General features: G+C 42.8%; 2 protein-coding genes across 6 annotated transcripts; one reads left to right on the forward strand and one right to left on the reverse strand.

Moving 5' to 3' along the window:
* Window positions 1-1,182: 1,182 nt before the first annotated feature.
* On the forward strand, window positions 1,183-7,317 carry LOC125226518 (glutathione S-transferase 1-like). Of its 3 annotated transcripts, XM_048130503.1 has the most exons (6): window positions 1,183-1,334; window positions 2,135-2,272; window positions 4,072-4,130; window positions 5,547-5,688; window positions 6,220-6,413; window positions 7,129-7,317. In XM_048130503.1, the coding sequence occupies exons 2-6, from the start codon at window positions 2,135-2,137 to the stop codon at window positions 7,241-7,243; spliced, it is 648 nt and encodes a 215-aa protein (XP_047986460.1). In that variant the 5' UTR covers window positions 1,183-1,334; the 3' UTR covers window positions 7,244-7,317. The 3 variants fall into 3 exon arrangements, with proteins under 3 accessions (XP_047986460.1, XP_047986461.1, XP_047986458.1); XM_048130504.1 differs by lacking the exon at window positions 7,129-7,317 and having other exon boundaries at window positions 6,220-6,417; XM_048130501.1 differs by lacking the exons at window positions 1,183-1,334; window positions 2,135-2,272 and adding an exon at window positions 3,479-3,715.
* Window positions 7,318-12,079: 4,762 nt separating this feature from the next.
* LOC125226371 (cytochrome P450 4C1-like) lies at window positions 12,080-22,951 on the reverse strand. 3 transcript variants are annotated; one of them, XM_048130337.1, is made up of 10 exons: window positions 21,237-22,401; window positions 20,661-20,750; window positions 18,501-18,614; window positions 16,547-16,732; window positions 15,348-15,544; window positions 14,564-14,609; window positions 14,127-14,328; window positions 13,573-13,724; window positions 13,318-13,494; window positions 12,089-12,943 (listed from the first exon to the last, which is right to left on the reverse strand). In XM_048130337.1, exons 1-10 carry the CDS (start codon window positions 21,391-21,393, stop codon window positions 12,600-12,602), a joined length of 1,665 nt encoding a protein of 554 aa, XP_047986294.1. In that variant the 5' UTR covers window positions 21,394-22,401; the 3' UTR covers window positions 12,089-12,599. The 3 variants fall into 3 exon arrangements, with proteins under 3 accessions (XP_047986296.1, XP_047986294.1, XP_047986295.1); XM_048130338.1 differs by having other exon boundaries at window positions 21,520-22,398; XM_048130339.1 differs by lacking the exon at window positions 13,318-13,494 and having other exon boundaries at window positions 12,080-12,943; window positions 21,237-22,951.
* Window positions 22,952-26,987: the final 4,036 nt, after the last annotated feature.

The raw sequence follows: 26,987 nt of genomic DNA on the forward strand, positions 1-26,987 counted from the left end.
AAGCATGAGATAAAGTATAAAACATACTAGTTTGTTGCTCCAAAGATATAAAGAAATGGCGTTATTTTGCGAGTGTCCATTACTGGAACCGAAAAACTGCCTACCTCCTATGATGGACAAGGAACAATTTACAAAACCAAAATTTACAAGAAACAATCCTATGTTAAAATAACTCAAACTAATTGTATTTATGGTATATAAAATTGACTCATTGAGTATCAGTTGGCTTTAAAAGTAAAATTTTAAACTTATTTCACTGTCCATAATGGGGGATCCATTACTGGAGAACTGCCGTCCATAATTGGAGAAAAAACACCTAGTTTTAATTTGTTAAGTATGAAGAAACTAATAGGAGTATCCATTCTGCAATACGCTTGAAATGTAAAAGAAGGATAGGACATTCAAGATTTAACACGCTTAGCGGTAGAATTTTTACATTTATGAGTGAAATATCAAAAACAGGCGAAAATTTTCCTTAAACTGTCCATGATTGGGTCCGTTACCTTAGTACTTTCGGAGATAAGGTGGGGGGAATGGTCATTTTTTGCCTATTTTCTTAAATTACTTGAAAATTACTTTACCAAAAATTAAAAAAAAAATATATTTGAAATACTTATAAAAAGCTCTTTCATTTGATATGTAACACAATATAGTTCTAGAAACTTTGATTTTTCATTTTCACTTTTACCCCCCAAAAGTGGTCCCTATAATAGAATTTTCTTAATTTAAATTACATGTCCGTCTTTGGGTCACAGGTTTACATATGTGTGCCAAATTTCAAGTTAATCGGTTCGGTAGTTTCGGAGAAAATTGGCTGTGACGACGGACAGACAGACACACGAGTGATCATATAAGGGTTCCGTTTTTCCTTTTTGAGGTACGGAACCCAAAAAGATGACGTAGGTACCTATAAAATAATCAATTTATATTTCACCTCAGGCGAAACTTAGTATTGTCAAGGACGATATCATCCTTATTATGTAAGTTTTATCCCAAGCGGGCAAGCGCGATCGCGTGATAATGCCTGTAAGGTCAGGAGGCCGTCCTTTTCACGCACCGACGCGATAAGGCTTATCACACTAGTGTGCTCCGCCCGCAGGTTTGTAACCAGAGTAAAACAGTACACAAACAGAAAACGGCAAGTCATTGAGACCATTGTTGGACTTTACGGCAACTAGTCATTATCGCGGGCGAGGTGAGAAGAATGACGTAAGCGACATGTAACTGGCTGCAGTTACGCCCTTGCAGTCCGGACACCACTTATCACGCAGATGGACTATAAATAACATTTTTAACAGCCGCTAGTCGCTGCCCGACGCCCAGACTGCACAAACGTAAGTTAATAGCGAATTTAAAACGTCCTTTAAGGAAAATACGTTACAATAGTAGATTAATAAATGTTAGGAAAAACATGATTTGTGGTTTTTGTCTAGATAAGATAATCATTTATTGCGAACCATGGTTACAAAGTTGTTTGCATATAGGTACATAGGATCACATGGCACCCTGGTGGGGTATGGCAATTTTTAATACATACTTATTATTTTATTATACATACTATTTAAACTTAATTACTAATTAGGCTTATTATAAGTGTGTATCTTCCATATACTCTTGGATAGAGTAATATGCCTTGTTCAATAGTAAATTCTTGAGCTTAGTTATAAATAGGGAAGTTTTATCTACACATTTTATCTGGTGAGGTAGCTTGTTATATATCTGTATAGCTCTATAGTAAGGTCCTCTTCTGTATATATCTAAAATCGGTTCTGGCAGGACGAGTTGGTCTCTACGACGGGCGCTCTTGTTATATTCGAACAAATGTATGTTATTTTTGACAAATATAGCTAATTCTAATATGTATAGAGAAGGGAGCGTTAGTATTTGTAGGTTTTGAACTACACAAGTGTTTAGTAAGTATTTATAAACTACTGACTATAATAACAAACATGATGCCATACATCGAAAGATAAAGTTGGTATCACTATTAATTTTGTTTTTAAGTTAGCCGCGTAGGCTAAAGAAGTTACAACCGGTTTGATACTAGACAGATACTGTCTTCTTAAATATTAGTAGGCAATAGGAGCCGACTGCAATAAATGCTTATATCAAAAATACATAAGTAAATGTTTAGATGGTGAAGCTGTACAAGCTAGACGCGAGCCCGCCCGCGCGCGCCTGCATGGTCGCGTGCGAGCTGCTCGCCGTGCGTGCGGAGCTGGTCGACGTCAACCTGCTGCAGGGAGAGCATCTACAGCCAGAGTTCCTGAAGGTGAGAGCTGATGGCGAGCTGTGCAAGCCGGACGCGGCCTGCATGGAGCGTGCGAGCTGCTCGCCGTGCGTGCGGAGCTGGTCGACGTCAACCTGCTGCAGGGAGAGCATCTACAGCCAGAGTTCCTGAAGGTGAGAGCTGATGGCGAGCTGTGCAAGCCGGACGCGGCCAGCATGGAGCGTGCGAGCTGCTCGCCGTGCGTGCGGAGCTGGTCGACGTCAACCTGCTGCAGGAGAGCATCTACAGCCAGAGTTCCTGAAGGTGAGAGCTGATGGCGAGCTGTGCAAGCCGGACGCGGCCAGCATGGAGCGTGCGAGCTGCTCGCCGTGCGTGCGGAGCTGGTCGACGTCAACCTGCTGCAGGGAGAGCATCTACAGCCAGAGTTCCTGAAGGTGAGAGCTGATGGCGAGCTGTGCAAGCCGGACGCGACCAGCATGGAGCGTGCGAGCTGCTCGCCGTGCGTGCGGAGCTGGTCGACGTCAACCTGCTGCAGGGAGAGCATCTACAGCCAGAGTTCCTGAAGGTGAGAGCTGATGGCGAGCTGTGCAAGCCGGACGCGGCCAGCATGGAGCGTGCGAGCTGCTCGCCGTGCGTGCGGAGCTGGTCGACGTCAACCTGCTGCAGGGAGAGCATCTACAGCCAGAGTTCCTGAAGGTGAGAGCTGATGGCGAGCTGTGCAAGCCGGACGCGGCCAGCATGGAGCGTGCGAGCTGCTCGCCGTGCGTGCGGAGCTGGTCGACGTCAACCTGCTGCAGGGAGAGCATCTACAGCCAGAGTTCCTGAAGGTGAGAGCTGATGGCGAGCTGTGCAAGCCGGACGCGGCCTGCATGGTCGCGGGCGAGCTGCTCGGCGTGCGTGCGGAGCTGGTCGACGTCAACCTGCTGCAGGGAGAACATCTACAGCCAGAGTTCCTGAAGGTGAGAGCTGATGGCGAGCTGTGCAAGCCGGACGCGGCCAGCATGGAGCGTGCGAGCTGCTCGCCGTGCGTGCGGAGCTGGTCGACGTTAACCTGCTGCAGGGAGAACATCTACAGCCAGAGTTCCTGAAGGTGAGAGCTGATGGCGAGCTGTGCAAGCCGGACGCGGCCAGCATGGAGCGTGCGAGCTGCTCGCCGTGCGTGCGGAGCTGGTCGACGTCAACCTGCTGCAGGGAGAACATCTATAGCCAGAGTTCCTGAAGGTGAGAGCTGATGGCGAGCTGTGCAAGCCGGACGCGGCCTGCATGGTCGCGGGCGAGCTGCTCGGCGTGCGTGCGGAGCTGGTCGACGTCAACCTGCTGCAGGGAGAACATCTACAGCCAGAGTTCCTGAAGGTGAGAGCTGATGGCGAGCTGTGCAAGCCGGACGCGGCCTGCATGGTCGCGTGCGAGCTGCTCGCCGTGCGTGCGGAGCTGGTCGACGTCAACCTGCTGCAGGGAGAACATCTACAGCCAGAGTTCCTGAAGGTGAGAGCTGATGGCGAGCTGTGCAAGCCGGACGCGGCCAGCATGGAGCGTGCGAGCTGCTCGCCGTGCGTGCGGAGCTGGTCGACGTCAACCTGCTGCAGGGAGAACATTGAAACCGGAATTTTTAAAGGTACGAATGTTTTCCGATAATTTTTCAATCCTTGTCGGGTACAGGATCCTAATCAGAATCAGTTTTACTAAACAGAATTAGGTCCCAAATACTCCCAATTCTAATTTTAGCCACTTGGTACCTACATCTTGTAAACAGTTCGCGTAAGTAAGTACCTATATATTTGTTTGTTTGTTTTTGTTAGCTGAACGCTCAGTAGTCTCAGTACGTACGAATTCCGTTTCAGATAAATCCGATCCACACCATACCTGTCCTGGAAGACGGCGGTTTGGCCATACACGACAGGTAAGTGGAAAGATACCTACTGTTATATGTACGAGTATAACATTATACATTGGCCTACATACAACGAAAATATCATATCATATCATATCATATGATTAGGCGATTCACATTTCAATGAACGAGACGGTTTAATGACTTTTTCCCCTCACTAGCTCGGAAACACGTGTTTTGTCCTTTAATACCAGCGGGTAAAAACGCATTTTATCCACTAGTGGGTAAAGTAATTTGACCTTGAATAAAGTCAAATTAACTGCTTTAAAATTGATAAGAGTAGGTGAATATAGTAATAAAGATGATTTACCACCTGTGGAACTACTGGAAGCAGTGATAAACGCATTTTTTGCCTTGTAGTTTCCTTGCTATAGTGAGAGGAAAAGTTTTGTGTTACACTCGGGTGCAAATGTATTTTACTTCTCGTGTGTTAAAAAACTTGCAAGTTCAGGATTCTATTCTCGAACCACTCGCTTCGCTCGTGGTTCAACTATAGAATCCTTTCACTTGCTCGTTTTTCAATTCCACACTCGACGTTAATAAAATACAACTTTGCCCCCTTGTATAACAAATAACTATTATTGAATGACAAAATAATCATTTATTTGGTCACAGTCATCGCGGTGCGAAATTGGCTTAGATAGACGGACTCCACAATAGTAGCTGGAGTATCCTTGACGTGGTAATAAAATTGCCTGTTATTACGGTACAATACCGTACGTCACGATGATGGAACGCAAAGAAACTAAATAGGTACCTAATAGGCACTTTGTTTATGTCGCTCATTGTAAAAACAAAACTTGCGTGAGGTCCAGACACTATTATGACTTGAAAGTCTTGAGACTCATGTGCCATTAGGATAGAATACTCGTGTTCCTACCACATACCTACCCACTAGCGGTCGTTACGAAGATGTTAACAAAATGATGGAATATGAAAACTTGCTCCATTGTCTCACTTCGATAGCTTTAGTTGAAGAGGACCAGTTGGATCGGTGTTCTAAAAGTTCAAAACTTGTCCGAGGCGCTTATATTATAACCGGTCCTCTAAATTAAAACTTGAATAGGTAAATATTATTCTCAGCTCAAATCGTCAATCATTTTTATTTCCCATCATCCATTCAGAACGGGACTGGTCTTCTCTGTTATGAGAGATCGAAGTGGCACTATTCTGTTCAAGGACTTAATATTGCCAGTATTAAAGGTGGCCTTACATTGGCCACATTATCTTTAGAGATGATAGTTGCAGCGACTTCAGATGTAGGTATTTTGGTGAGACTTAGGCAATAGGCACTGGTCCCATCAAAAGCGAGTGAGCGATGACTGCGATGAGCTATCGGCTTCGCTTCGGCGATAGAAACGAACAAAAGATAGTCGCTTAACTCTTCTTATTTTCAAGTTATTTCCAACGCGTGCAATGTTGCAGCCACGCCATCCTGATGTACCTGGCGGACGCGTACGGCAAGCAGGAGTCCTTGTACCCGCGCGAGCCCCGCCAGCGGGCGCTCGTCAACCAGAAGCTCTTCTTCAACAGCTCTATCTTGTTCCCGAGGCTGAGGAATATCACGGTATGTAATACTTATTATGCTACTTCCAGTTTATCGGTAGAATAAGCCCCGATTCCCCCCACATCTAGCGTCTCGCGAGCGTACTGTCGGGCTAACTGTTTAAAAAAGAGGCCACGTCGACGTCGAGTCGCTAGCGTCGCTGGCTTTGCCATGCAGTTGGCCCGACGCTATGGTCTCGAGACGCTCTTAGATATGGGGGGACCCTTAATAGTTCTCTTGTAAATTTGCTGCCTTTTATTTTATTTCTGCTAGCCAACTACATAGACGTGTCTCCGCTTGGGATGAAACATTAACTTGCAACCTGTTGACACAACAATATATTATAATACCTGTCTCTTAACCAATTTAGTTGCCATCAGCGGAAAAATCTATACTATTCCATATAGCAATTCTTCTGGGTATTAAATAACTGTTCCTGAGTCATGGATGTTCTATTTGAGTACCTATTTATAGTCATTACGATAGCAAAAGTCATCTTGAGATTACTGTATCCGTGCTTAGTCATTGTGATGGAAATTGTCTGTCCCGCAGTACCCTTTAATAATAGAGGGAGTGAAGGAGATTCCCCAGAAGGGCCTGGACGCCATTGAGGAGGCGTACGGGTTCCTGGAGGAGTTCCTCTCCCGCAGCCGGCACCTGGCGGGTGATGACGTCACCATCGCCGACATCGCGGCCTACGCCACCGTCACCAGCCTCGAGCTGCTGCTGCCGCTCAACGCTCAGAAGTAAGTCGTGTGCAGCAGTGGAAGGATCACTCGAAGAGGCTATTAAAGAGGCGTATTATGGTTTTCTGACATCGCGGCCGTTGTCACTAGCCTTGAGTTACTGCTGTAGCTGGACGCTTAAGTGCGTTTTCACATTATCTGTTCCGATATCGGATCTAGGACCGATATCCTGTATAATTTAAGCCGCCAATTTTGATTTTTGCCTTTGAAATCCTTCCCACGTCCGATATCAGATCGGATAATGTGAAAACGCACTACGAGTAAGTCGTGTGTTGTGTTTGAACATATTTCCTATTCTACATGTACATATACAATTCGAATAACGATGGCAACATCGACATTCTCAAATAGTAAGTAAACAATTCCATGACATGACACATTGTGTAAATTAGCCTCCAACTATTCCGATTATCTTGGCAAGTATAGCTAAGCGAGTTTTGTCGTTGATAAGCTGATAGCTTTTATCGCCGCGCGTAGTGTAGCAGTGTGAGAAGCCAGCGTTCAGCTAGAAATATATCTGTAATAGGCACCTCTCTTTCACCGACTCGGGATCCATATCTTTTGTGTTTCTCCCCCAAGGAAGGAAATTTTTCATTCAAGGGGATGAATTGTGAATTAAATATACGCGATTTAATCCGTTTCTACAGTTTTATTTCATGAATTACTATCGCGGTAACCGAAGACAATGTTAAGTAAGACTTGTTGTATTTCACAGATACCCGAAAACGCAAGCGTGGCTGAAGGCCTTGGAGAAACTACCAGCCGTTCAAAAGTGCAACGCCAAGGGTGTTGAGGATCTAAAGCAATTTATTAATTCTAAACTTGCATAAGTGTAATCCTAATGGAGTGCTTTGGTTATATGTACCTATCTAATTAACCTCACAAAATAAATAAATAATTTATTTATAAGTTATTTTTTCAGTGTCATGGTTATGATGATATTGATGATATCTCATTTAAATTGCAAACCATTGATTAAGACTAAAATGTGTATCTCATTGCGAGATTGTAAACATTACCTATATACCTAACAACCTGTTAACTACGAACAGTTGAACGGTTGAGCAGAAATATTTACTAACATTTTCAAACTTACTTTTGTAAACTAGAAATAAATAATGGACAACGATTAGAAGTAGCTGTCTATATTATCTAATTAATTATAATTAATTAAGTACCTAACGATAACATGAGCAATTCCCGTTAAGTTTGTATATTTGGATCACGTCTCCAATTTTGATAAAAATTGGTAGGCTGATAGAGTCCATGATGCTGAGCAAGATCCACTAGGTTTCCCAAAATTTCCTATGTAGTTTGTATGAAACCTTACTTTTTTGTTACCAGATTTCTATACATTTTCGGTAACAAAAAAGGAAAGTTTCATACAATCAACCCAGGACATTTTGGGAAACCTAGTGGATCTTGCTCAGCATCATGGAAGAGTCCATCAGCCTACCAATTTTTATCAAAATCGGAGACGTGATCCAAACGTACAAACTTAACGGGAATTGCTGACATAGTAATCTAGCTTGAATTCCACCATCAATGTCCAAGGGCACCTTTTCACGGAAACTGCTGAGGTTTCATTCATTTCACTTTCGTGTTTTTAATAAACATAAAGTCAATAATTGTTTAGATAATAATATTGATCCGTGAACTTCATCATTACGCCTACATAAATAAATAAATAAATAAATAAATAAATATTATAGGACATTCTTACACAGATTGACTGAGGCCCACGGTAAGCTCAAGAAGGCTTGTGTTGTGGGTACTCAGACAACGATATATGTATATAATATAAATAAATACTTATATTATACATAGAAAACATCCATGACTCAGGAACAAATATCTGTGCTCATCACACAAATAAATGCCCTTACCGGGATTCGAACCCGGGACCGCGGCGCAGCAGGCAGGGTCACTACCGACTGCGCCAGACCGGTCGTCAAAAACATGAAGATAAAGTCACTTTATCTTAATGGCGTAATGACAATACATAACTCATTGAATGGAAACAAACAAAATGATAAGATAGGCGGTTAATATGCAAGATAAGCCGAGCAAGTTAGGTGCATAATTATTATATCTGTATAATTATAATTAGGTACTGTATTGTTTTTCTTGGTAGGGCTTAGCTGCAGGCTACTACTGGGGTCACAGGTGGCGGATGGTGAATGGCCACTAGATATGGTGGTTAGCTGCGAATATAATGAATAAGCAGTCCCCGACCAAGCAGCGGTAGGGCTATCAGGGCGTAGTGGAAAGTCTAGTGGGAAAGACTTACCTAGAAAATGCTACAAAAGCCCATGGACGGCCTTATGACATGGCGAATATTGCCGCCATTCAATAAGCATACCCCTAGCACTAGGCAGCAGTGGTGCTAGTACTGGCAGAAGGCTGAAGAGGTGGACACCACCAAAAAGGCTCCTGAACAGATAACCCTCGGGCAAAGTTGCAGCAACGTAAAGGCTGAGGTACTGCGATGTGGAAAGCAAGGGGGAACTACCACATTAATATTCTCCAAAAAAAGCAGCATGAAATGTACAAAAGAAACAAGAAAAGTTCAGACAGACGGCCTCATATGAGGCAAGAGTCCGGCAGATGTAGTGAGAAGGCTGCATCGGTCGTCAGCGGGCAAAATCCTTCCGAAGCAATGCGATCAAAGGCGAATGTCGGAGCCAGACGCAAGGCTGCCTCTGTCGTCAACATACGAAACCCTTGCAAAATAGGGACGTGGAACGTAAGATCGCTTCTTAAACCAGGACGACTGGAGGAACTCCTGCATGTAATGGACAAGAGCAACATAGACATTCTAGGAGTATGCGAGCATCGATGGCGGGGTAATGGGGATTACTGGTATGATGACTACAGAATCATTTTTAGCGGCGAAAAGCAGGGAAAGAACGGAGTGGCCATATTGCTGAACAAAAGCATAGGAAAGAGAGTGATTAATACCCTCCACATAAATGACAGGATGATGATGGTGGTTCTAGATACCAAACCAACAACTGTGCTTATACAAGTTTATATGCCTACTTCAGCACATAAGGATGATGAAATTGAAGAAATGTACGAACAGCTAGACGAAGTTCTCAGGTCTGTAAAAGCGGAAGATACTTTGTACATTATGGGCGACTTCAATGCTATAGTAGGAGATCAAAAAGTATCCGATGTCATGGGTAAATGGGGCCTAGGCAATAAAAACGAGAGAGGGGAGCGGCTTATTAGCTTCTGCAAACAGTACGATTTAAGCATAACCAATACCATGTTCGAGGTGCCTAAAAGACGGATATATACCTGGAAGATGCCGGGAGACGTAGCACGATATCAGATAGACTACATCTTAGCTAGATCAAATAACAAAAATAACATACGCTCCAGTCACACATACCCAGGAGCAAACATCGACAGCGATCACAACCTAGTTATGGCAAAATGCGAACTGGAATGGCCCAAAAATCCGAAGGGCAAGACTAATAGACTAAATAATATAAACGTAGAAAGACTGAAGGACCCAGAATACAGAAAGGAATACAAGAATGAAACTGATAAGATGCTAACAGATGAGACAACGGCCGAAGACAGCTCGGAGAGGATATGGAAATCTATTACTCACACTGTGGAAAAGGCAGCCACTTCTGTACTAGACAAAACGAAAAGAGCACCCAGGAAAAACTGGATAACACAGGAAATTCTGGATTTAATAATACTTAGAAATAAGTACAGGGACAGTAAGTCTGCGGAAGGTCAAAAACTGTATAAAGTCTATAAAAACAGAATTCAAACACTATGTATCCATCATAAAGAGAACTGGTTAGACGCTCAGTGCTCCAAGATAGACTTCTGTATGAAGAGAGGGTTATTGGAAAAGGGTTATAATTTAGTCAAATCACTACAAGAAAATAAAAGAACAAACAGCAAGATTATAAGAAACAGAGATGGCAAACTATTGTATGATAGCATGGATATAGTCGATAGATGGGTCGAATACATAGAAGAACTATACAAAGGAGCTGATCTCTCTGACGATATACTGGAGGAAGAATCTGACGTTTCAGAAGACTTCAAAGGCCCAGAAATAATTTGGGGAGAATTTGAGAACGCACTGGAGACATTAACAGAAAAGAAAGCACCAGGCAAAGACAACATAACAGCAGAACTACTCAAATGCTGCGGTCCTAAAACAAAGCATAAGCTTTTCAATTTAATAACACACATATACAACAAAGGGCAAGTACCAGAGGAATTTTACACGAGTAAAACTATTACTATTCCTAAGAAAGGCAACGCAGTAGAGTGTGGCAACTACCGAACTATAAGTCTGCTGTCACATGCTTCCAAGATTCTTCTAAAAATCGTGCAGAGTAGGCTATCCACTAAAGTCGAAGAAAACCTTAGCGACGACCAATTTGGGTTCAGACGGAATAAAGGTACGAGAGAGGCCATTTTGGCGATACGTAACATTATCGAAAGACGCCTTGAAGTTAACAAAACTACATATATCAGCTTTGTAGATTTAGAAAAGGCGTTCGACAATGTCGAATGGAATCAACTCCTTGATCTACTGAAACGCAAAAATGTGGATTGGAGAGACAGAAGATTAATCTTGTCAATGTATAGGAACCAGCAGACGGAAGTGACAGTGGGTGACATTACAAAGACCGCCAAAATAAAAAAGGGAGTAAGACAAGGGTGCAGCCTATCGCCACTGCTATTTAACTTGTATATAGAAGAGGCTATGGAAGAAATTAAACAACACACCACGGGGATACGATTCAACGGAAAGAACATACACTGGATCAGATTTGCCGACGACATTGCCCTAGTTGCGGAAACTGAAAATGCGCTTCAGTCAAATATACAAAAGATGGATGAAATATTCCGAAAATACAACCTCAAAGTAAACATCAAGAAGACCAAAGTCATGGTAACGAGCAAAAAGCAGTCTCCTAAAGTAAATATTACGCTCAATTCTGAGAAGCTGGAACAAGTCAAGTCATTCACCTACCTAGGAAGTATTGTCGAAGAGAAAGGGAGAAGCGAGAAGGAGATAAGAACAAGAATAGCAATGGCAAAAAAGGCATTTACCACAAATAGGCATGTGTACAACGGCAAGATACATATCAACATAAGGAAAAAATTGATAAAAACCTATATCTGGAGCACGGTTCTGTACGGTTGTGAAAGCTGGAACATTACAAATAAGGACCGCCAGCGCTTGGAGGCATTTGAAATGTGGTGTTGGCGCAGGATGCTGAAGATCAGCTGGACGGAAAAACGTACCAACAAAGAGGTTCTAGATAAGGCCAAAGAGAAGAGAAACCTAATGTCCGTTATAGAAAAACGTAGAGCTAAATGCATAGGCCACATACTCAGACACGAAGGACTCAACACAACCATCCTGGAGGGAAAAATCGAGGCGAAGAGAGGCAGAGGAAGACCTAGAAAGCCATACATGGCGCAAGTTAAGGAATGGTGCTGTAGCCACACATACCAAGAAGTCAAGACGAAGGCCGAGAATAGGCACGATTGGAAAATGCTGCAACGACAGAGGGTGAGGCCCTCTTAATAATGATGATGATTGTTTTTCTGTATAGAGGTATACAATAAAGAGTATTTCGAGGGTTTACTGGTGAAACCCGATAAGTTGACTGCTTTTTGAAATTCGAACTATGTGTAATTTCCACAATGTTGTTATTTCAAGGACAAATTATCTCGATTTATCGGGTTTTACCAGTAAACCCTCGATTTATATTTTGAATGTTTCGACTTGTTTTGGGCAGTTAAATACAATTAAAGGCCAGTTGCATCAACGACAGCTAAGCTAACAGACACGTTACGCAGTAGAAGTCTATAGGAATTCCCGTGCCACAAAATTTAGCGGACGCTAGCGGAGCTAAATTCTATGACAGGCTGTTTGGTGCAACCGACCTTTAAAGTGGCAGGTAACCAGATTAAAAATACTATAGGTATGTTATTTTTTGGGCACTAGTATATAGATTGAATAGCATGCCTAAATGACAACATAAGTTCCTATTTCAGAATCATTTAATAACATAACTTATAAGAACTTCCCTTAAGATAACCTCGACGTCATCGTTAAGGCACAGTTAAAGCTTCACTGAGATGTCGCTGTATCGCACCAAGCCAGCAGGTACGAGGCTAACTACGATTATTGATCTATTCCAGTAGTTCCATTCGAACCATGTAGTTGTCGACGTGCTTCATGGCGATGTCGAACTTGACTCGCAGCGGCGGGGAGGTGTCGTCAGCGGGGGCGGTGGTGTCGGCGGCGGCGTCATTTGTATCAGCGGCGGCGTTATTCGTGCCGGCGTCGGCGTTATTTGTGTCAGCGGCGGCGTGTTTTGTAGCGGCGTCGGCGTGATATGTTGCGGCGTCGGCGTGATTTGTGTCGGCGGCAGCGGTGACGGCAGCGGCGGGCGTGTCAGTCGCCGGCAAGACACGTAGCTGCAGCAGCGTGCGTGCCAGCACCGTCTTCATCGCTAACATCGCGTACTGGGAACCTGCAAACAAACATATTACAGAAATATTTTATTCAGAATTTTAAATATCGTTAATTATTAATAAGAACGTCTTTAAGAAGTGACTTTCTCAAAATACTATTTTTTGTATAAGATTATGAAATGAAATCATTTAGTACCCTAGATATTTGAATTGAAATCAGAATCCCTTCCGGGTTCGTAACTACGTATCCTACCGACTGCGCCATATATTAAGGTAGGCAGTTGAAGACTTTGGCGTCGGGACGGGACTGCTCGGCGTCGCGCCCCAGTGCAGTGGGTAGGTCAGGAGTTAACGACGCCCTTGTGCGGAGGTTAGGGCTGTGTAACCGGCGCCCCAGTCCGGAGACAGGAGTGACAGGACAATAGGTAGTTACCGAGGCAGTTCCTGGTGGAGTGGCCGAAGGGCATGAACTGCGCGGGGTGGCGCAGCGGCTGCAGGAAGCGCTCGGGACGGAACAGCTCGGCGTCCGCGCCCCAGTACGCGGGGCTGCGGTGCGTCGCCCACGTGTTCAGCAGCACGCCCACGCCCGCCGGCAGCACCAGCCCGCAGGCTGGACCAATAATGGACATAAAGTAAGTAATAAAATAGCTACAGGTTTCTAGTTGCAAGACAAACATAGTAAACTTACACAGTTGTAGGGGCTCGCGCACCTCGCGCACGGTGACGGGCACGGGCGGGTACAGGCGCAGCGCCTCGCGCACCACGGCCTCCAGGTACTTGAGCCGCGCCAGCGACGCCGCCGTCATCGCGCCCGATCCGTCACCCAGCACCTCCACCAACCTGTTGGGCACAAATCTTAATAATTCATCCATGTAGACATATTTACAAGCACTTGCTCAAACTGAACTTTCGACAGCTGCCTTATTGTATCGGGATCGAGATATACTTACCTGGCAAGTTGGCTGGTAGCCTAGTAGTAGCAACTACCTGGAAAAATTGCCAGTCGGTCAAGTTAGTCTTGGACCTACACGAGCCATCATCACACCATCACCAGTGTACTTAGGGTAGTTACTCCTGGCGCTGGTGCCACCTGCAGCAGCAGAGGCGGTGTGTCGGAGCCAGCACCAGCCCATCACCAGTATACTCAGGGCGGTTACTCCTGGCGCGGGTGCCACCTGCAGCAGCAGAGGCGGTGTGTCGGAGCCAGCACCAGCCCATCACCAGTATACTCAGGGTAGTTACTCCTGGCGCGCGCGGCGCTGCACGGCGGGGTGGGCCGCCAGCAGCAGCAGCGCGAAGGCGGCGCCGACGGCGGTGGTGTCGGAGCCGGCCATCACCAGCACCATCACCTCCTCGCGCAGCTCCAGCGACGAGTACTCGCCGCTCTCCAGCATCAGCTCGAGGAAGCTCTTGTGCCCGCTGTCCGCATCCGAGCTCGACGACTCTGCAAACAGTAAGTCCGTTTTCACATTATCCGATCCGATATCAGATGTAGGAAGGATTTCAAAGGCAGAAATCAAAGATGGCGGCTTAAATGTCCTACATTCGATTTCTGATCGGATAATGTGAAAACGCACTAAAGATGCTGCTCGTACGGGATATAAGACTGAACTAGGGAATTACATTCAACAACTCAACAATGTCATTCTTAAACAAATTACTCTCAAGACTCAACTTGCCTTTACTTTCTGATATTGACATTTCCTTTTGCTTCTCTCTTATTATCTGCCAACAAAAGAAAAACATTTTTAAAAAATCGGCCAAGAGCGTGTCGGGCCACGCTCAGTGTAGGGTTCCGTAGTTTTTCGTATTTTTCTCAAAAACTACTGAACCTATCAAGTTCAAAATAATTTTCCTAGAAAGTCTTTATAAAGTTCTACTTTTGTGATTTTTTTCATATTTTTTAAACATATGGTTCAAAAGTTAGAGGGGGGGGACGCACTTTTTTTTCCTTTAGGAGCGATTATTTCCGAAAATATAAATATTATCAAAAAACAATATTAGTAAACCCTTATTCATTTTTAAATACCTATCCAACAATATATCACACGTTGGGGTTGGAATGAAAAAAATGTCAGCCCCCACTTTACATGTAGGGGGGGTACCCTAATAAAACATTTTTTTCCATTTTTTATTTTTGCACTTTGTTGGCGTGATTGATATACATATTGGTACCAAATTTCAGCTTTCTAGTGCTAACGGTTACTGAGATTATCCGCGGACGGACGGACGGACGGACGGACGGACGGACGGACAGACAGACATGGCGAAACTATAAGGGTTCCTAGTTGACTACGGAACCCTAAAAAGGTTGATTATAATAATCATAAGTACGGCTTGAAGGAAATTACGTTTGTGAAGTGTAACACACTCTTGTCGAATTATGTTTCAACCATCTCTGTGGCATCCAGTGATCAGCAGCAAGACAAGTGATACGCCGCAGTCAAGTAGGTTAAGTGTTACCTCGTCGATGAAGGTGTGTATATAGCGGCGGCTGCGCACAAAGCGGCGGTAGGGCGGCAGCGCGCGGTAGACTACGTCGGGGTAGAGCCAGGGCGCACACATGCGGCGCGCCAGCTCGCGCTGTGCGCCCGCGAACGCGCGCAGGAACGGGTGCGGCGTGCCGCCCTGCGACCGAAACTGCACGCCTAGCGATGTCTCTGCGAATCGGAACAAAACTTTTGGGTCCCAATGTATGCATGTGAGGTAGGTAGGTATGAGTAAACATTCATATTAGAAACAAACTTAGGTATTAAGGCCTGATTTAAACGGCGTGCGAACTCACATACGATTTTAGTTACATTGCGGGCTGTTGAGGTTATACAATTTTGCACAGCCATCAAATACAGCAATGTAATAAAACTCGTATGCGAGTTCTCGTACCGTCTAAATCGGCCCTAAGGCCCTCAGCCAACTGCTCATCAACAACTGCTCATGTAAAATAAACTAATAACTATAGTTACCGCAGACGGCGTCGAATGTGTATGCGCTGAGCGTGTTCTACAGCGAGAAGTCTCCCGTGCCGGCGTGCTCGCATAATTACGCGACGGCGGCATGATGATCATACATCGGGGTTTTCGGAGCGGGAATGATTTGAGATAGAGTAAAGATAAACAGATATGTTAGTCTAAGAAAATATCATATTATGCCTAATGAATAACTACCTCTCTGCGAGTTGTTTACAATTTGTGACAAAGTTTTATTTTAATTTCCGTATAAGTCTTATAACTTTTAAGCAGAGATCGGACGGATTTGCGACATTCTTAGTCATTTTAATGACTTTTAGTATGAGATGACGCACAATTTAAAATGCGATCTCTGCTTATAAGATAACAATAAAAATAACTTTAATTAATTACCTGCTGTAAATTTAATAGTTGACACGATTTTCAGAATAAACTATGAAGCATTTTCTTATTTATAAATGAATAGACTTAACTGAAGAGGTTGATAATGAATGGCCATTATAAAATATGTACCTATATGTATGATTAATCTTTATTTGTTTTTCAATCAATTATTCATTCGGTAGAAACCTGCTAGAGTACGATCTGTTTTTAAGTAAATACCTACTCTTTGGCTAATGTCAAACGTTCCCGCTCCGAAAACCCCGATGTATGATGATGATCTAACACGTCGGCCTACAGAGCTGGAATAGTTACCACAAACGGCGTCGAATGTGTACGCGCTGAGCGTATCCCAGAGCGAGAAGTCGCCCTTTCCGGCGTGTGCGCGGAGTTGCTCGACGGCGGCGGCGGCGTGACGGTCGAACAAGCCGACAAACGCCGCCACGCGCCGCACGGCGAACACCGGCGCCAGGGTCTTGCGCCGAGGGCGCCAAATCTCCACTGATAGGTAAAACATAAAGGTTGCATTTCAAAGGGCGAGCTTCAATCGAGAATTGTGTTTTTCTTTAATTCAGTTCAGTTCAGTTTTTAAAATTAAATGGCTTCAGTCCATTGGGACTATTTCGCCAGTGTCAAGGTGATATGAGCTAATTATTAATATTTTTTGTACGGTAATTACGACAGTGTACGGTGAATTAGCACTTGTAAATTGATAGCTAGATTTTACAAGAGCACGTGGACTACCGGCCGTTGACGACAAAAAAGTGACTATACGCGTTTCGAGATTAATTCTTCTTCAGCTTCTCACTAGAACATTAGTTTACTGTTTAATAAGCTATCGATATTACACTTTAAACAACATTAATGAGCAAAAGAAAAATAAATTATTCACAACATGATACCGCTAAGATGGCGTTCGCACCGGAAGTCCTTTTTCTTTAATTAATAGACACTTGATGATAACCACGATGATATAGATAGATAGATAGATAGATATATTCTTTATTCATACCCACAACATACATGGCATTGACAATTTAACATCCAAAAAAAAAAAATTAAAACAAAAAACAGTAAAAGAGTTACATGCAAACTTAACTAGTAACATTATTTTAACTAATACCTATGCCATGCATCGTGGCAGAGAAAAGGCGCTGACTCAGCGTCGTGATGCGGCAAGCCACATCGCTGGTATTCTGCCAGTACCTTAATATAAAATGTGCAACGCTTTTGCGAACAGTTTATACAAGAAAAACTAACGTGCTAGTTGTGTGCAGTGTGTGTGTGTGTGTGTGTGTGTGTGTGTGTGTGTGTGTGTGTGTGTGTGTGTGTGTGTGTGTGTGTGTGCGCGTGTGTGTGTGTGTATGTGTGTGTGTGTGTGTTATAGATAGGTGTTGAAAGAGTGTTTCAGTGCGTTTAGGCTTTATTTTAAGGCATATATTATTGGACAGATGTAAGTGATTAATTGATTAAATACGTATTAGTGACCAGAGATGGAGACAAAGAGAGAGAGTTAAGGGTAAATTCGGTTCAACCTTGCTGTTTTTGTTTATATATCTACCTAATCAAGATTTTCGACGTTTTCGTACATTCAAAGCAAGAGAAGCTTACGAGGTACGGACGGGATTGAGTTTATAATAGCTGTAGAAATATGCAGCGCAATACATATAATATATAATTTGAATAAAACGAAATGAAATAGCTAAGGTAAGGTATAAACGGACTAGTGCGCCACATTCTAATGCTCTCCGTTGCCGTTGTCACCTCTACTTAATGTACCTACTACTGGGGCAATGACAGCACCCGATCTACTCAAGCCAGTAAAAATATCAAAATAAAATTTGTAGGTACTTACTTCACATAAAATTACGTAATGTACGTATATTATGTACACATGACTGTATAGGTTTGTTTATATTAACTAATATTAAAATAAATATAATTTAAAGTAAAAAAATCGCAAATAAATATGGTCGCAGCGTCTTAACCCGGTGACCCGACCGATTACATCATCGAAATTCAAACAACTGCTCACTTAACTCTTTTGTCTTTCTTTGTAAATCTGTGTGTGCCATTGCACATTTTATTATTTATTTCTATCAAGTTCATTGGCCTATTGTTCGAGTAGGTAATGTCAAACAAACATGTCACCACGCGTTTTTTCACCACCTATCACCACCATTCAATAATTTGATGTAGGTATGTGAAGAATGAAGATCATAGAGGCACACACATACACACACACACACACACACACACGCTAGTGTACCTGGCGCGAAGATGCTGCCGTTGCCTAGCAACGTGCGGATGAAGCCCATGGTGGCCTCGTCCTTGTCGAGGCAGCGCCGCGTCACCACGCCCGCTGCCGTCGCGTCCGCTATCACTGCCAATATAAAAAGTAGGTACACGTACAGTGCTAGGCCAACAACGAAACGACACAAATTATACTTAGCTAAGACGCCGCGATCGGACGAAGTATTTCGTTATGTAATTCACGGCCTTCTGTTTGGTGGCCGATTTCGGACGCAAGAGGCATCTGCATCTAGTATCTTATATATATATACATATATATGTATATATTTTATGGGATAGGAGGCAAACGAGCAGACAGGTCGTCTGATGGTAAGCGATCACCGCCGCCCATGGACACCCGAAACACCAGAGGTGTTGGAGGTGCGTTGCCGGCCTTTAAGATGGGTATACGCTCTTTTCTTGAAGATTTGAAGGTCGTATCGGTCCGGAAATACCGCAGGCGACAATTCATTCCACAGTTTAGCTGTGCGGGGCAGGAAGTGTCTGGAGAAACGCACAGTTGAGGACTGCCAGCCATCTAGATGATGACGATGGAAATGTTGTCGCGTAGGGCGATGGCGGAAAGAAGCGGTAGGGATTAATCCGAACAATTCCTCGGAGCACTCCCCGTTATACATGCGATAGAAAATGCAGAGCGAGGCCACATCTCTACGCAGCGCCAAGGGGTCAAGCCGATCGGAGATATGCTGGCAGTTGACAATTCGAGTCGCTCGTCGTTGGATGCGGTCCAGAGGGAGAAGCTGGTACTGAGGTGCCCCTGCCCATAGATGAGAACAGTACTCCATGTGTGGGCGAACCTGCGCCTTATAGAGCTGAAGGCGGTGGGCCGGTGTGAAATACTGTCTCGATCTATTGAGCACACCCAGCTTTTTGAGGCCAGTTTGGCCTTACCTTCTAAATGACCGCGAAACTGGACTGCACTCGAAATGTCAACGCCAAGAATTCCTATACTGGCTGTGACAGTGAGGGGAGTGCTCTCAAAAAAGGGTGATGCGACAAACTCTAACTTTTTTGCGGTAAACGCGTAAACCTGTGTCTTGGTGGGGTTAAATCGGACTAAGTTAATTCGACCCCATTCAGAGACTTCTTTCAAGGAGGTCTCAATTTCAGAGATTTTGATTGATATACATTATATATCATTGGGCTCATTGGGTAAATGACATCAGAAAAATCGTGGGGTACTTTTAAATGAGACTAGCCTTTTTTTCTAGAAGATTTTCGTTCTAGAAGATAAAACTGTGTGTTTTCTAATGCACTGAAGTGCTTGATATACAGAACTGCTGAGATGCCGGGTACATTAATTGCTTACTCTGGGATGCCATGCTCAGAACTTAGCAATTTCTTGATTTTGGTACTAACTTAGACATATTCTTTTAGAACTCTGCTTGATTTCGTTCTAGAAGATAAAACTGTGTATTCTAATGCATTAGGGAGTAGGCTATCCAGAACTCCTGAGATGCTGGGCATCCGACCAGCAGTGGCTGGGATGTTGAGCTCAGAACTTAGCAATATCGTATAATGGTTGTACCTGCCCCATACCCCATACATACAAAAAAAAAATACAGTTTTGATACTCATTATGTATCGTTTAGAAATGTTATAATATTTAAATGTTATTACAAGACTGTGTAGTAATAATAATAATAATATCATTTATTTCAGACCAGGTCCATATACATTTAAAATATACAAAAAATTCACAAAATGTACAAAACAAAACATGTGTTAGTAATTAGTAATAAATAATTATAGCAGCTATGGTTAGTAGATAAAAAACAGGACAGGACATAAGATAAAAGACACATTTATGTACAGACACATGTATGTGGATAACGGCTGGGATTCTGGAGTGTCAAAATGTGAAGTTAGCATCTCATTTTTAAATTCCAGTTTTTTCGCGTAAATTAATAGAACTATTTAAAATAACTACCTAGAACTGTAGAACTATTAGGGATGCTACTAGAACTCTAAAAAAAACTTGAGATGCTAACACTTGATATGCTAGGTTTACAGACACATCAAATCCTATGCTAACGATGTGCCCTTTAAATGTCTGATCTCATTGAAAGATCTGTTGAGGAATATATACCGTATTTAGTAGAAAATTTCGTCTTACCCACATAGAGTCGGTTGAGCATCCAGGCGGCGGTCAGCCCGCCTCGCTGCAGCGCTATGCGCCCGAACAGCTGGAACGCCTTCATCCGGTCTGCGAACCAAAGACATTCGCTTTATCATCAGCGTGCACAAGAACTGCTAGGCCTCTAGCCGAGAGACGCTGAACCTCCGTGGCGAACGGTACGCAACCTACTCTGTCACACTAATACCGAAGAGCATTGGAGAGGTTACGTACGGCACGCTACGAAGCGTCAATAATTGGACTCCTGGCTAAAAGCCCTAGCCAAGCGGTAAAAGCGTGGTCAATCCGAAGGATGCGGGTTCTCCGGCTTGGACCAATGAGTTTTCGGAGTGCATGTATGAAGTACTTTTTGATTTTTGCTAGTCGCTTTTCGGTGAACGAAAACATCGTGAGGAAACCGTTAATCCCAGGGCCTATATATTTTGATTTTTGAGTTTCATGATTATGCAATGATATGCTAAATCTTGGAATAAGTTGCGAATGCGTGCTTCAGCTCTCATGAGCTGTACAATTAGCCGGGATGACGAAAGAAAGAAGAAGTCGTCTATTACCCACCTTCATCAGAGCCAATGAGCATGGTAGCGTGGCCCACGAGCGGGTTGCAGGGCAGGTCGGCGGCGAGTGCCGCGTGCAGGCGGTAGATGGCGCGCCGGCGCCAGCGGTAGTGCACCCCCATCAACACTAACGCCACCACCACCAGCTGCCACAGCATCCTCGAGGTTCCCTTCTCTCCGGCTGTCAACACTCGCGTCGGCACACAGAGACTTATCAGGTCGATGATTGCCCTCGAAATGGATCGATAACCAAAACGTTTCAGATAATTCTCAAAAATGCTTACTTTAGGATTCCGTAATCAATTATGACCAAGAACCATTAGGCAGCGGATGAAGAATTTCACTGCCCTTCGGCTGTCAACACTCGCACCTGCACAGACTCTTCAGATTGGAGATTGCTCTCAAAATGGATCGATTGACAGATTTTTTCAGCAAGTCATTGTCCATAGTACTAATTTTAGGGTTCTGTTGTCAACTATGGAGAGGAACCTTTAGCCTGCGTAAGCACAGACTTGATTAGCCGCTTGCCGCAGTGCGGATGCGGACCTTTGCGTTTACTCCGCGTCTTTAAAGTGCTACCTAGTCGTGCGCAGCGCATCCACATGTGTCTTAACTCAGTGATTGTTTTCAGCTAGTGTTCAAGTTCTCTTGGCAATTAAGGGGTTGAAGAAAACGAAATCGTGATACGAGCATTGCAGTGACAGGTTGCTCGTCGCTAACACCACAATTTAACCCATCAGTCGAGTCCTACAACACCCACTGAAGGAAAGCGGGTGGTGAACATGAATACAATTGTCGGGCAACTACGGCACCCTACGCCAAGCTTTGATCGAGACGCTCTTGACTGTTGTGGTAATATATGCATTACGTTACTGGCTCTGAAACGATGAATATTCATGGGATGCGTTGACCTCCGCGGCTGCGTGGGCGCTGCGTCAGTGGCGCGGCATCACCACGCTGACACGTGCTAACTAACAATAAGATTTATTATTTTTTAACAATGCACTTCAAATGCGGTGATGTTTACTCTACCCGTAACGGAAAGAATAGGCCTTTCTGGTACTTATTCTGATTTGAAGAGAATTGTTTTTTGTGTCAACTTTGTTATTGTGATATATGTAAGTTTTAAATTTTAATATACCTAAATTTTATTAACGTAAATTTACTAATATAATTATAAACTCAACACTCATGGGCAAAACTGCATGTCATGTATGTAATATACTATTTTGTAAGTCTCAATACGTGAAATGTATATTTCTTTTGGGAATAATAAATGTCTTAGGTATAACCTGAAGAGATTCAGTTTCAAAGTGCAGTTTTGTGATCTGGGTTGGATGGAACAGACCAAAGTGAAATTGACACTGGGTACTGGGGCAGTTCTTTCAAATTGTAAGGGGAAAAAAATCTCGATTTGTGCCTTTTCTAGCTAGGAATTTTTCTTAGGTCCCATAAAAACTTTTGATCCTGAATAGGAATGGGATCGATTAGCATCAAAAAACGTTCGTCAAACCAACCTTTTTCTCGCACCCTGTATGATTTTTCCAAAATCTGTAAACGTCAATTCATTAATTCCAAATCAAAGGAAGAACCATTTTCGCCTGGCAGCACGGGATCTGACAGCTGCCCTCACTGACGCTATCAAAATATACATCCTGTATAATTTTACAACACAGTTGGGATATTTGGTGGGATATTGCACTTTATATTTTCGTAGCACTTTGTACGTAGTAGGTATGCTCGCAAGTAGTGTAGTGCCCAGTAGTAGTGGGGCCCATTTCTCGAAGCTACAATTTACAAGTGCATGATACCTAGTCAATGTAAACCACTTGTAAATTGTAGCTTCGAGAATTGGGCCCCTGGTAGCTCGGTAGGTATCCTAAATTAAAGACATAATAAATGTAAACATTATTTAATTTCATCCCTGTCTTACATAGCTCTAGTAGGTTGTGACATTTACGTACTTTACTAGACATGTATACTTTCTGTGAAAACATGTCGTATTTACTTACATAAGTATTTAAAAATAGAACTGCGCGTCTGTGTCGTGACGATACCTATAGTTCTATTTTTTAATATACATGACCATGTCTTGGCAAATGAATGAATAAATATTTTTATTTCTTGTAAGTAACTATAGAAATATACAATATATAGTCTGGCGCACCCACTTTGCCAAAATTGCTCAAAAGTATACCTGCACGCAGAGTTAACATCTCAATGACAATGTGTTTTTCACGTCTTTTTTCTACCGACAAAGTGGAGCGTGTCAGAGTATAACTGATTTTGACATATTAATAGCAAATTTACACAATTTGTCACAATTTTAGTTTTCCTTCAACCTCTTTTTGCCAAGAGTGGCAAAACTTGAGTAGTTCATGTGCTCTGCCTACGCCTTTATGGGATACAGGCGTGATTGTATGTATGTATGTATGTAATAGCAAATTTCTACTGATACCTAGGTACAGTCGCCATCAAATATAATGTAGTCGTGTCAAGGTGCTCAAGGAAATAAACTATTTAAGCATGCACTATAAAGTCGTGATAGCCTTTTATTTGTGACTTGTCAAAATGTGTAATTAAAGAATGACCAAGACGTTAAGAAAAATAACGGCCGATTCAGAACCGATAGCACGTCGCGCGACCATGCTCGCCCGCCAGTGCCAGGTCTCGCCACAGGCGAAAGGAAAGCTTTGATGATATTTGTAGACATGTTAGCCACCGCGATACATGAGATAGCGACTTCACTGTGGTGATATCAACATGTTTATAAGGCTATAGGAAGTACTCTGAAAATGTCTACACTGTCACCTATGTCGCAAAAGCGAGGGCCTACCGTGAACACCTAAATTCCAATAATGCGGGCATTTATCTCTTGCCACTTTATCTTTTTATAATAGAAGGCAAACGAGCAGACAGATCGCCTGATGGAAAGCGATCATGCACTGTCACCCATGGACACTCGTAGCAGCAGAAGGGTTGAAGGTGCGTTGCCGCTTTTTAAAATGGGTTTACGCGCTCTTGAAGGTTTGAAGGTCATATCTATTTACTCCTTCATTTGCGAACTTCAGAGTTCACGATAGGTCTTCTGGCGAGAATTTTAATTTACAATTTAAACAGTCCAAAACATCAGTTCCCTCGCCAGCTTTTGCGAATCAATCTACTAATATAAATCTAGGTTATACATATATGTACGATTGTACGCAAACTGCAGTCGCAGGGAAGGGAAATGCAACTACGTATACAGTCATATCCTATCTATAAAAATATATTATATATAATAAAATTAATAAATATAATATCGAGTTAAAGCGATCAAGTCTTGCAGTAGCCACGGGTCCACATCGGTACGTCAATACGCGTAAACTTAACATAATTATTAATTATATTCTTGTGTTGTAAAGGAAAAATTGAGTACTTAGATAAATAAACAACACGGCACGAGATAAAACAAAATGATTTATGAGTAGGACGTATTGAATATGTTACGAGGGCCCCCCACGCCCGTGGCCCGCCTGCCGCCTGCCCCTTCCACGATGCAAACCACGCTCGAAGTGGTGCCTCCCCTTCACACTTAGGTACTACGTACCGTCACGGACTTTAATTGTTGATCCACTTCTAGTTCATTTTATACCTAGACATCGCATAGTTAAGCTATGAAGTGTCAAGAAATGGATCAACAATTAAAGTCCGTGACTGTACGTACGCATTTACATAGGAAATAAGGAGATCGGCTATGCCGGCCGATTTGTATTGAATGCGCTTGTCGCAAGTTTTTGAACCCACATACACTTGTAGATAGATGGATTGGGCTACACACGCGCATCATTTCTTTGTCTATGTCCATGCGAACGACCACAGACATCATCACGCGCGCACAGACTCATTCAGCTTACAACTGTATGCTATGCTCAATCAGCTAACAAATGCGACACGTGCGACAGCCGATTTCCGATTTCTAATATTATAATTAAGCTCTGAGGAATTTACAATAGCGGCTGAGAGGTAAACTAGTAACATGTCGAACGTGGTTCACGATAAGTCCCTCGGGGTGCCATCAGCTTAGTACCTAAGCTTTAATAATTGCGAAAATTCCTCTGGGGAAAATAGGAACTTTTCATTTTTTTACAGTAATAGGTTCCTTTCCTTTCCTCAGTTTCATGTGATTTATTTCCCCCAGAAATGAATTTAGCAACTTAGACCTATAAATATTTCGCTCAGTCAATCTATAAACTCTACAATATGTCCATCTTCACTTTCATAATTAGTAAAAATGTGTCTTTTATTTATTTTATTTGATATCAACTTCTGTCAACGTATATCGGAGGAAAAACGTCTGCTGAATATAATACTTCATTGACAATTATGTTAGAAAAATTTTAAAAGATCTCGCTAAGTACAGAGTAAAACTTTATAACTTACCAATAAGGTACAGAAATGCACGACACCTATTTGACCTCGCCTGATATCAAACACAATAAATAAACAAAGTCCAAAATATATTACGTATTTCACGCGAAGTGTACAAAATTTAAACAAATCGATTTTATATTTTGCAAATAAGTAGCTCGCCTTACGAGTGCCACACTTAACTTAGGGCCCATTTAGACTGTACGAGAACTCGTATACGAGTTTTATGACATTGCGGTATTTGATGGCTGTGCAAAATTGTATGTACCTAACCTCAACAGCCCGCAATGTAACTAAAATCGCATGCGAGCTTGCACGCCGTCTAAATCAGGCCGAATTCGCATATTCGCCATATAAGTACCAAGCTGGTCCAATTTGTATGAATATGGCTCGTAAAGTAAGGACATGTTTCTCATGTAAGCGAAACGTAGATATGGAAAGTAATCTACGGACGATGCCGAATAATAATGTCGAACTCGTACTTAGTAAGGTTTAGGTCACATGGTTTAGCCTCACGCTTCGCTGTACCCATAACTAAATCCTAAAACTCACATAGAATAAAACATTACAAGTAAATATAGTAGGTACCTATTGAGCGCATGGAAGCTACTGCATAATAAACGTTCGTTAACAAGCACCATCTTATATTACAGCGAGTACAATTAGTTTAGGCCTAAACTCGGAATAAATAGATGTTTTCTTAATATACATATTTCTAAAGGTAAACAAACAAGCACAAATTGGCACTTATCTTATCGGAATTGTGAGCATAAAATGGATATATTTACTTATAATTAATTAGTTGATACAATCTAGTCTCAATTTAAAGGTAACCTAACGGAGTTAAGCTATAAATAAGCAAGTCCTTACTTTTTACAGCAGAGCATTTTGACATTATCCGATCCGATATCGGATCTAGCAAAAATACCAAAGGCCGCCAAAGGCAGATATGGGTCCTACATCCGACAACGAATCGGATAATGTAAAAACGCACTTACTGGGCAACATACGATACGCGCACACTCCACGATGAATAAAGCGAGGAATGGTGCCACCCTCGAAATCTAAATGTCGATACAACGTGACCAACACTCAATGTTTTTGATTCAATGATTTCGTTTGTCAAGTGTACGCGTGTCGAAGTAACGCGCGATTCCTCCCAAAAGGAACTTTCATAAGTTTCATAACAGCACCATCTTTAATCTATCAAACCTCAGCACTTTCTGCCTGCATACTTTCCATAACTTGTTCTTTATATCAGTAATACTAAAATGACAGTTAGTTTCGGTGGTCATCTTCTAATACGATTGTCATCTCATCACGTTATAAGTATAACAACAAT

Source organism: Leguminivora glycinivorella, chromosome 5 (assembly GCF_023078275.1).
Source record: "Leguminivora glycinivorella isolate SPB_JAAS2020 chromosome 5, LegGlyc_1.1, whole genome shotgun sequence".
NCBI lineage: Eukaryota > Metazoa > Arthropoda > Insecta > Lepidoptera > Tortricidae > Leguminivora > Leguminivora glycinivorella.

Bases quoted from the DNA above. Each gene is read 5' to 3' on its own strand.
- LOC125226518 (XM_048130501.1), top strand. From the start codon at position 3,494: ATGGTCGCGGGCGAGCTGCTCGGCGTGCGTGCGGAGCTGGTCGACGTC. The intron at 5,689-6,219 runs GTATGTAATACT...TCTGTCCCGCAG, and splicing joins CGAGGCTGAGGAATATCACG to TACCCTTTAATAATAGAGGG. The intron at 6,414-7,128 runs GTAAGTCGTGTG...TGTATTTCACAG, and splicing joins CTGCCGCTCAACGCTCAGAA to ATACCCGAAAACGCAAGCGT.
- LOC125226371 (XM_048130337.1), bottom strand. From the start codon at position 21,393: ATGCTGTGGCAGCTGGTGGTGGTGGCGTTAGTGTTGATGGGGGTGCAC. The intron at 13,495-13,572 runs GTAAGTTTACTA...TTATTGGTCCAG, and splicing joins GCGCGAGCCCCTACAACTGT to CCTGCGGGCTGGTGCTGCCG. The intron at 12,944-13,317 runs GTAACTACCTAT...GTTTGTTTGCAG, and splicing joins CTCCACCAGGAACTGCCTCG to GTTCCCAGTACGCGATGTTA.